The 11835-nt window shown below is 31.3% G+C and overlaps 1 protein-coding gene across 1 annotated transcript; it reads left to right on the forward strand.

Annotated features, from left to right (window-relative positions):
• The first annotated feature begins 3241 nt into the window (after nt 1-3241).
• LOC125838095 (bidirectional sugar transporter SWEET1-like) lies at nt 3242-6943 on the forward strand. The gene is made up of 6 exons (XM_049517151.1): nt 3242-3359; nt 3494-3530; nt 4104-4199; nt 4960-5239; nt 5807-5926; nt 6525-6943. The coding sequence occupies exons 1-6, from the start codon at nt 3314-3316 to the stop codon at nt 6714-6716; spliced, it is 771 nt and encodes a 256-aa protein (XP_049373108.1). The 5' UTR covers nt 3242-3313; the 3' UTR covers nt 6717-6943.
• Nucleotides 6944-11835: the final 4892 nt, after the last annotated feature.

Raw genomic sequence — 11835 nt, forward strand, 5'->3', positions numbered from 1 at the left:
AAAAACCCACGTCATTCTTGAGAAATCATCAACTATTGTAAGGAAAAATCTATTACCATCAAATGTAGGCTGTTTGTATGGTCCCCATACATCCAAATGAATCAAATCAAACACTTGACTACTTTTAATACTACTAATAGGAAACACAGTTCTGGTCTGTTTTGCACTAGGACAAATAGTACATTCATTCAACACTTTGTTCATTATTTCTGAATTAACACGAAACACTTTACTTAACACATGTGATGCTCCATGTCCTAACCTCCTGTGCCATACATCCACTTCTTTTTCTGACAATTGTTGAACTTCTAACTTCTTTTCAGACGCAACAAGTGAGTGATCTTGTGTTAAGTTCCTCAGCAGCAAGTACAACCCATTATCCTCTTTACCAACTTCCCTCACCTTGCCAGTGTAAAGATCCTGAAATACACAGAAATGAGGGAAGAAAGTGACTGAGCAATTTAACTCTTTAGTCAATTTGCTTACTGAGAGTAAATTGTACTTGAACTCTGGAATATGATAGACATTAGTAATCACACTCCTTGGAGATATGTGACACACTCCAGTATTAGACACATAAGACACTTCACCAGTAGGTAGATAAACTGATTTTGGATCCTTAACCTTAACAACGGAATGTTTTGTAAGCATATCCAAATTAGATACCATATGATTAGATGCCCCTGTATCTATAATCCAGACCTGATTATTTTCAGAAACTAACAAAGTTTTACCTGCAATATTAGCCTGAAGATCTTGTACTGGATTTGTATCTTCTGATTTTTGTCCACATCCTTGATTCTGCTTTAACATGTGCAGAATTTGATCATACTGATCTTTGGTGAAACTACACCCCTGCAGTTGACTTGAACAATCACCTATGTTACTTATATGATTTTTCACAGGAACATTTGTGTTACTTCCATAGTTGAAGTTTGATCCATCTGAACCATCCTCATAGCAAGTCTTTCTTGTACTGTTAACATCAGTCCCAACCATGTAAGCTCCACTTCCTGTATTAGTACTCATTTTTCTTTTGGATTTGAAATTAGAAGGGTATCCAATCAATTTGTAACACTGATCCTTAGTATGCCCTTTGCATCTGCAAAACTCACATACAACAGGAAAGTTCTTCTTGAACTTGTTCAATCCTTGAGTACTGGAGATTCCACTTGTTCTTGAATACATCACCATAGGGTCTACACCAGAATCAGTCACAGAACTTAATCCTACACTTGTCCTGCTAGAAGTTATCTTTTGACACTCATCATTTATAACCATTGCATAAGCTTGGTTCACTGTAGGAACAGGACTCATTAACAAAATCTGACTTCTTGCCTGTCCAAAAGACTCATTCAATCCCATCAAGAACTGATACAATTTCTATCGATTTAAATGATCAACAAAACTTCTTGCCTTTTCACAATCACATTCAGGAGGTGGCACTAACGCCTCAAATTCATCCCACAAGGTTTTAAGTTTAGTAAAATATACTGACACAGAATCAGTACCCTGTTGCAAGGTTGCAATTTCTTTATGCAGGCTAAAGGTTCTTGACCCATCTAACTGATCAAACCTTTCTTTTAGATCATTCCATACCCCTTGAGCTGATGAAGCAAATGCCACTCCTCCTAGAAGACTTTTTGATACTGAATTTAGGAGCCACGAGAGGACTATAGCATTCACCCTCTCCCACTGGCCTCTTAATTCTGCACTCACACTTTCCTTTCTACAAGATCCATCTACCAAACCAATCTTGTTTCTTCCGAGTAATGCTAATTTAATCGACCTACTCCACAAAGCATAATTCTCAATTCCAATCAGTTGAAATGAGATCAGATTTACCCCACTGATATCAGCAGGACTCAAGAACAATGGATGACTGTAATCGACCCCTTGACTCATAGACATTGCCGGAACAGAGCTTGGATTTCCATCAGTACTGCTGTCTCCAGTTGTTTGTTCAGATATTCCTTGAGTCATGTTAACAATCTTCCTTCTTCTTTGAATTGAATTGCGGAAAAACAACAAACAATTTAAGTCAGATTTTGATCTTCAGATCTTCAGAAGTCTTAAACAGATGACAAATTCTGATCTCCAGATCTTCAGAAGTAATACGCAGATGAATTCTTTATATTCCAATCACTGGCTCTGATACCATGAAGAAATTAACTACTAAACAAGATTGATAATAGAATTGTAGAAGATGAAGATAGTATATATTTCTTGAAGTATATTTTTACAATGAATAAGCATATGTATTTATATATACCTTTGTAACTAACTTACCTAATCTTCTAACTAACTCTAACTAACTTCTGGAAACCATGCCTTACTAACTTTTAGATTTTGATTTCTTTTTTTTTTAACTTCCTCAACAATTTGTTTTATATATATACGTATATATATTCATTTTTATGGAGATGAGGTATTTCGTCAACTTCTTACGTGAAAAATAAATGTTTCTGAGCAATAGAAGAAGCTGAAAAAGTAAGAAAAAATTGAAATACTTTTTGAAATATTAACCAAGCATAAATTGTTATTTTAATATTGAGAAACATGTCTTTCAGATTGATTAATTAAACACAAATTGTTATTTTAATATTGAAAAAAGTATTTCAAATTGATTAACCATAAACAATTTTTTTTTTCCGCACCACTGACAACAACAAAATTCAAAAGGACAAATTTTAAAAAGCCTTGGCCAAACTGACTAAATCTGATATGCTCGAAAAAGTTTTTTTATTTTTGAAAAATTACTTTAATAAAATATTTCTGAATTTTGTGCAACCAATATTTTTTTCTGCTAACTAATTTAGTAAAGGTAAATTTTTAATATGAATATATATGTAATCTTGTCCAAAATAAATCATTTTTTTTTAGAAACGCTTTAATTTTTTCAGTCTCTGTTTAAGAAAATTGAAAAACATATTTTTATCACTATTCAGAAATACTTAAAGCTTGATCAAAACACTTTTATTACTAAAATAAGTGTTGTTATTTTCTTAGAAAAATATAAACCAGACTTTCACAATCTTTGAAAAGTTTTTTTTTCCTTTAATTTGTTTGCTTTTTTAGTCGTGCATGATCATAATAATTGATAACATCTTTATAGTAACACATGCATCGTCTTCCTCTGAAATACTTTTGAATAATTATTGGTCAGGTTTTCACTTTATAGTGTCTTGGATTCTTTAATTATTTATTTGACTAAAATATTATTTAAAGCCCATAGAGTACTCTTTTCCTCTATATATATTGAACAAGTTCATGGACTAAAGAATTAACTATCTCTAATAGAGAACACAACAATATGGGTGGTCTTGTACATACTATACAATTTGTTTTTGGGATTGTTGGTGAGTTTATGTCACTTTAAAAATTAATTTATTTTCATATTTTATTTTATTTGTATATTTTTCTCTTTAATTAATTAATTTCTGGTTGAGTTTTTCTTCTCATTTTGCTTCTCTTTTTTCCTACTAATTAACAGGAAATGCCGCTACTCTTTTTCTCTTCTTGGTACCCACGTAAGAATAATTCTCAAAAATACTTCTCAGAATTTTATTTAATTTTCAAAAAGAAAGGGGGTTTCGGGGGGGTGGGGGGGGGGGGTTGTTTTTGTAAAGAGAGACATAATATATTTTCTCCGTCTTATATTATATGGAGTCAAACGAGTATTTTTTTTTTAATTAAAATTGAAATAGTTGATTTATCTATGATGAAAAACCGTTTTAAAAAAATCAAGAATTTTTTTAGTTTCGTATTTGCTGAAATTGACACTTTAAATCTAGCTAGATTCGTATATTATAAATTTGAAATTCTTGCTTTTTGTATTTTTTTGATGACTAATTAATGAATTTCTTAATTCAAGAGAACTAGTCAATTTATCTTTTGCCAAGTCAATTTTTTTTTAAAAAAATAAATAAAATTCATTGTTATATTTTTTTCTCAAATATTTTATACTTAACTATAGGTAATCAGTGAGACTTTTTCGAGAAATTAGATATTCATTCAAATGATAAATCAATGTTACTCGATTATAATTTATGTACACTAATAATATAAATAAATTTAATATAGTTTTGTTTGATTGAATTTAGGTTTACATTCAAGAGGATTATCGAGAACAAATCAACAGAACAGTTCTCTGGAATACCTTATGTTATGACATTTCTCAACTGCTTGCTTTCTGCATGGTAGCTATCTATGCTCCAAAAAGGAAAAAAAGTGTCAATCTATTGAGTTCTTAAATTGCCTTTTTATCAAACTTATATTGTAATGCTTGCGTTTGGGCATAGATTCCTAAATATTATTTTATGAAAAATATCTTTATATGCTTGGGAATTAAATAAATAAAAAGAACGGAAGAAAAACAATACATAAGTTGATTAAATGCTTTTATGGTGTCGGCCTTTCTCAAACTTGTAAAGTTGAAACTAATAAATAGTAATATGTTTTTTTATAAAATATAAAAGCTTAAAGTAAATTTTAAATTTTTAAAAATTCTCAAACAATAGAATTTAGCCTGATTTCTAATTTTTTTTTCTAGTATTTAAAAATGTTTATTATTTGTCAAAAACATTTGTCATATGATAACCAATCGTGTGATCATTCACTATTTGTCAAATTTGTTCTCAAATATTTTTGTAAATATCTATGATCAAACGGATACTTTTAGCTAAATTTTTAATAATTATATTTTGATATATTTATGTGAAAAATATCGAGTTCAGATTGGCATATTTGGCGACCTTTATTTATAACTACTATAATTGTGATATTCGAAACAACTGCTATCCAAAATGAAATCTTGAGATTAATCAATTGATTTAAGAAAATCAAAATTTTGCCTTATTCAAAACAATTCGATCGGTTCATAGATTAAATTGTAATTTTCCATTGTAATTATTGTGTCAAATGTTTACTGATGAAGTTATTGATTTAATAAATGAATAGGTACGGTTTGCCATTTATAACATCAAACAATATTCTAATAGCAACAATAAATGGAGCTGGAGCTGTAATTGAGTTGATATACGTGTTGATTTTCTTCTTATATGCGCCCAATAAACAAAAGGGGAAAATATTAGCAATGTTGATATTAGTTATATTGGCGTTTGCTGCCGCAGCGGTTATTTCAGTGCTTGCTTTTCATGGAAAAAACAGGCAACTCTTTTGTGGTACGGCTGCTACCATATTCTCCATCGTTATGTATGCATCTCCTATGTCTATCATTGTAAGCTCTCTCAATACTCTCTTTGTATTCATTTTATTTGTCTGATTTTTACTTGACACGGAGTTTAAGTAGGTAAAGAAAACTTTTTATCTTGAACTAAAGATATGTAAAAAATATCAAATTATCATTTAATCTTGTAATCTTATAAACATGCATGAAAAGTTCTAAAATTTGAGAAAAAACAAAAAGAGTTTTTTAACATACTAAAAAGAAAAAAGAATTGGCAAATAAATTAAAACAAAGGAAGTATATGTTATGCAATGATTCCTTCTCTAAGTCACCATTCAAATTTCAAATCCTAAATTTGCTTCTAACCGCAAGGTAGATTCAATATTTAAACTAGGTGGATCCAGTATTTATGCTTTCATCATTTAATTCATTGTATTTTTTTTAATTATAGATTCAAAAATTATTACTAGTATTAATTAATCTGTACAATATTTATGCTATGTTTGACTTGAACTCACAATTTTAAAGTTATAAATGAGGAATATTTTACTATCTGAATAACTCCCTCTCGTTGATTTCGTCAAAGAGTACTTATGAAGGAAAGATTAATTTGTGCAGAGACTAGTAATAAAGACCAAGAGTGTGGAGTACATGCCATTCTTCCTGTCATTTGCTGTTGTCATATCTTGCAGCTGCTGGTTTACCTATGCCATGCTAGGAATGGACCCATTTGTTGGCGTAAGTATTGCGCCTAGCATCTCTCCTATTCATCATATATGTTAAAAATTGAATCCAATTTCTAGTACGGTGTCAAAATGAGTTCAAATATAAATAACCTATTTATTTGTCAGAATCTTATAGGTTGGGCTTAAGATAATTTAAATTAGGTCAATCTCAAATCATTCAAGCCTCAACTTATTTTATAAAATCTTCAATTGAGTTCAATTTAAATCTGTTTTAAGTCTCTTTATTTGCGTTGGTGTAATGTATGTTCTCATATCGAAGGTATGAATTACTATCTATTTAATATCTTCTAGGATTTATCTATCAATTTGTAATTATTTTTTTATTTTCTTGAGTTGAAATTCAAATTATGGTTATAAAAGGTAAATAACAATATTTTAAAATTATTGAGATTAAATCGGTCAAATTGGACAAGTCATGACTCAGCCCGATTTTTAACCAATCCATTTGAATCCAAAGTAAAATTGAACAGATCATGAACTAATCCTATTTTAACTCAACCTGTCCATTTACACCCCTAACTATCAACATTAATTAATATGTGGGACATTTGTGAATTACTTGTATTAATTAATAATTTTGTACTTTGCAGATTTCAACAGGTGTTGGCTTGGCTTTAGGAATAGTACAGTTGATCTTATATTTTATTTACTGTGACAAAAAAATATTAAATAAGAAGACAACGGCTACTGATGAGTCCCAACAGAATATGGGCAATGGCTATATCAATAATGTTAAGTGTTACAATGATGAGAAGCAATCAAATTTTCATGAGCAAGTCTAGACAAGTATGAAATCAAGTTCAATATGCAACTCAAAACTTGGTGATTTTTGTGTAAAATCTGTTTCTTTAGATTTTATAAACATTCTGATGTACTTGAATAATATAATATTGTAAAAGCATAAAAGTATGTCAAGAATGATCAGACATCTGAATGAAATGTGAATGATTATGCATTATGTTCACAATGTGTGGTTGCTTAGATTGAAGATTATTTAATGTTTATGGTTTAAATATTTATATATATTCCATGAATTTCTTTAATACATTGTATGATCTGGTCATGCACTTTTGATGAAGAAGCTTCGGTTATTAATTACATTATTATTTTATCATATTCTCTAAAATTTTCTACTATTTGAAAAAATTACAAAAATTTCTGTTTTTGGATACATCACTTTACGCAATGTATCGGTCAGATACATCACTTTAAGCGATGTATCGGGATGTTGAGTGATGTATCCGAAATCGAGACACAATTATCGGGATGTATTCGAAATTGGGACGCGATATATCCGGATTCCACCAAATTTAACTGACTTTTGTAATTTGAACAAGAGTAGGATAATTATAAAATGCAATTAGCTCTTTACGCTACGTGATTTGTGTAAAATTTCCTAATAAATAAAGATAGTAATTTCGTATTTTCTAAGTAACAATTTTTTTAGTCTAGTTATTAACTTTATTTAAAAAAAAATTAGTGCCAAATAGTTAGCTAATATTATTATATTATATTTTTAAATAGACAAAAAAAAAATAAACAAACAAAAATGGAGGAGGAAAAGTCCTAATCTAAAACTAATTCCCCCCTAATCCTGCGTTCTGTTTTTTCCCTCTAAAATTTTTCAAACCAAAAACCTTTAGGTTTCCCTAATGAATCTTCAACCAAATCACAACTTATACAGAAAAAAAAGAAGAAAAAAGAGGAACAATATAAATACACACGTATAACAGAGAAAAAAAAGTACTAGTGTTATATTATTTTACACAATCGAGGAACTTTTATCACGTTGACGTAATTCGATTTGAGCAACAGATATCTGATTTTAGAGGCTTTGTTTAAAAATCTTGGCTCAATAAAGGTTCATTTTTTCCCCTGTTTTATTTTTCTGATTTTTATTATATAAAGTTTGTCCCGATCTATTTTTTTGCGTTTATATTGTTGAAGTTGCTATTGATTATTAGGTGTTATTTTGTGAATGATTGAAACCCCAAATTATAGATCATTAGAATTTGAATATTTGAACAAATTTTCATGTTTTATCCTTGACTCTAATTCTTCATATTTAATTTTTCAATTTGTAACTATTCATGCTATAGTGAGTTTTTCTTCTTATTCTTTTCGCTCTTTTTTTTTTTTTTTTTTTTTTTTTTATGCTTCAGTGAGTTTTGCATGCTTTAATGATTATTTATTAAGGATTAACAGATTTATCATTATTAAGTTTGATTAGTTTCACGTTTCAGTTGAATATAAAAATGTTGTTTGGATTAATCAAGTGTTTGGATTGTCTTTTTTCAAGCCACTTATAAATTAAAAGTCATAAGTTGGTCATATCTAACTTTTAATTTTGAACTTATTTTTACGGAGTACTCACTTTCTAGCCTCTAAAAGCCATTTTTGTATTTTTAAACACTTTCAAACATAAAAAATGAATTTAAAAGCCAAAAATTTCTTAAATGATCTGAGTTATATCTAGAAAACTAAAAACCACCATAGTAACACCACCACCTGCATAACTCCACCTCCTCCTTTCGCCAATCACCGCCACCATCAATCAGTGGCGTAGCCATATATATAACTCAAGGTGGCCAGTTGGATACTATTCGTCAAAAAATTATATTATATATATGTATATATATATATATATTGATGAAATTTCTAACTTTGTCAAGGCCATCAACTTTAAAGAATTTGTGAAATCTACGGGAAGAAGAAAGTAAAATTGTATTAAATTGAAACATCTTGCATTATATTTGTGATCTGAAAATTGGGATGAATCTCACTTCTTTTTCCTGCTTAACATTTTACATAGCTACCTCTATATATAGAGGATCATAGTTATTGTAACTAACAGAAGTGCAAACCACGTGACCTTTCAAGCTGAGTTGTAACTTCCTAACAAACTCCAACTAACTATTAAACTTGCCAATAGCAATGCACCAATTCTACCATCTGTAATTCAACACACCCTCTCAAACTGAAGGGTGGAGGATATCTAACACACCAAGTTTGGTCATAAGGAGATGATGTTGAGTAGCACCTAACCCTTTTGTGAGAATGTCTGCTGGTTGCATAGTAGTGCAGAAATGTTTAAGATCTATAAAGCCTAATTTCACTTTCTCTAGAATGAAATGACAATCAATGTCTATATGTTTTGTGCGTTCATGAAACATTGGGTTTTGAGCTATTTGTATAGCTGATTTGCTATCTGTAAACACTGAGATTGGGATGTCAACTAGAAATTGTAATTCATCTAGTAATCCTGCTAACCAGATCAGTTTTGCAACAAGAGCTGCCAAGCTCCTATACTCTGCTTCAACTGAACTCCTACTTATTGTTTGTTGCTTCTTTGACTTTCATGAAATAAGAGAATCTCCAAGTTGTATTATGTAACTTGTGACTGGTCTTCATGTGTTGGGGCTTGAAGCCAGTCTGAATCACCAATATCCAGTAAGTTTCGTAACATTATTCCCTCTTTTGAGCATTATCCCAAGTCCTGGAGATCTTTTGACATATCTCACAACCTTTAGTGCAGCTTCCTAGTGAGAAATCGTAGGATGTTGCATGAACTGGCTCAGAACTTCTACACTAAAACAAATGTCAGGTCTGGTGATTGTTAAGTACAACAGTTTACCAATCAATCTTTGGTATGTTGTAACATCTTCTAAGTCTGAATCATCATAACCACCAATGTCCTAATCGAATTATATACTGGTCAATTTGTGGTTAAATTCCAAAGGAGTGCTTACAGTCTTTGCTCCACTTAGTCCAGTTTTTTAAATAAGCTGTAAAACATACTTTCTTTGATTCAACAACAGCCCTTCTTTTGACTTCAAAACTTCAATCCCCAAAAAATATCTGAGACTTCCTAAGTCCTTCATTTTGAAATTTTGGTGTAGTGTGTCTTTTGCTTCTTGAATCATCTTAGAACTATTCCCAGTTATTAGAAGGTCATCAACATGCACTAGAATCAATGCAATGTCAGTTCCTTCCTTTCTAATGAACAAAGAGTGATCATGAGTACTTTGTGAGTATCCTGCCATCAATAATGCCTCAGTGAACTTGATGTTCCATTGTCTAGATACTTATTTAAGACCATATAATGACTTCCTCAGCTTGCACACCTTAGATCCCCCTGTGATTAGAAGCCAAGAAGAAGTTCCATATAGATTTCTTCAAGTAAATCACCTTGCAAGAAAGTATTGCTGACATCCATTTGGGACAAATCCCAACCATGGGAAGCTGCTAAGCTAAGGACATTCCTAATGGTAACCATTTTAGTAACTGGTGAAAAAGTTTCTTGATAATCAAGACCTTCTCTTTGAGTATACCCTTTTGCAACTAGCCTTGCCTTGTATCTATCCACATCACCATTGGACTTGTACTTTATCTTGTATACCCATTTGGAACCAATTGTTTTCTCACCAGGTGCTAAGTCAACAATTGTCCAAGTATTGTTATCTTCTAAAGCTTGGATTTCTTGTTGCATGGCATCAATACACAACTTGTCTTGAGATGCTTCATTAAAAGATTGGGGCTCCACAACTGCTAAAAAAACATGTAAGTAAGATTGATAACCTGTGGATACATTATCATAACAAACATGATTAGTGATAGAGTGAGGACTGGACTTTTTGGGAACATCATAGTCTTTGATCCACAGAGGAGGCTTGTAAGTCCTAATAGTCTTTCTTGAACCAATGGGGGTAGTTTGCACTGACTTTATAGAACCATGTGCATGAGGTTCATCTTGTAGATCTTCTAAGTCATCAGCAATAGGGGACTCAACACATGGTTTGCTGGACATTTCAGTTCTTGGGTCTGCAGGTTGTGAGGAAGAATCTTCAGCATGAGGCTGCAAGGAAGAATATATTGGGAGGACCTGATCTAGATTATCAAGAGCACCATCTGTATCATTTAGAAATGGAGAAAACAAAGGATATGGACCTTCATCATGATGTTGCATAACCTTGAAAGGAAATACTTCATCTCTGAAAACAACATCCCTACTGATGAACACAACCTTTGCATTAAGATCATATAACTTATAGTCTTTTTGTGTGGAAGAAAACCCCAATAGAACAACTCTCTTTGCTCTAGCTTCAAACTTCCCATCACTAGGCAATGTAGCAACAAAACATAAACAGCCAAATACTCTGATGTGATCCAATCTAAGAGGTTTTCCAAACAGTCTTTCATAAGGAGAATAACCATCAAGGACAACTGTAGGCAATTTGTTAATTAAGTATATTGCAGTTTGTACACATTCACCCTAAAATCTACTAGGAACATGAGATTGTATCTTTAAGGCTCTGCCTATGTTCAAAATGTGTCTATGTTTTCTTTCCACAATATTATTTTGTTATGGGGTGTAAGGACAACTACTTTGATGTATGATGCCTAAGGAAGATAGCAAATCATTCACTTGATTATTAAAGAATTTAGTGTCATTGTCAGATTTTAAAACATTTATTACACAATCAAACTAAATACAAATCATGGATATAAAGCTTCTCAATACAACTACTACATCCTTCTTAGTGTGCAGTAAAAAGATCCATGTAAACCTACTAAAATCATCAACTATAGTCAGAAAATAATGTTTTCTATCATAAGTAGGATCCCTATTGTCACGACCTGATTCCTCGAGTCATGATAACACCTACTATAACCCATCAGTAGGTAAGCCAACCTGTAACCCGAAACAACAAGTAATGGGTCTAATGGCAGAAACTAAACAAGAGTAGGCAAAATTTAAGATAACAATTTAAACAGGCGGAAGCAAACAAAAATATATATACAAATAAAGATCTCTTTCAGAACCTGGAAGTCACTAGTACAGAGCTACTAACAAAATGAGTACAAGTCCCAAAAGTGGACCACAAAGATTGGACTGTCTCG

This window comes from Solanum verrucosum, unplaced genomic scaffold, assembly GCF_900185275.1.
Source record: "Solanum verrucosum unplaced genomic scaffold, falcon-dt-bn FXZP01000079.1, whole genome shotgun sequence".
NCBI classification, from domain to species: Eukaryota; Viridiplantae; Streptophyta; class Magnoliopsida; order Solanales; family Solanaceae; genus Solanum; species Solanum verrucosum.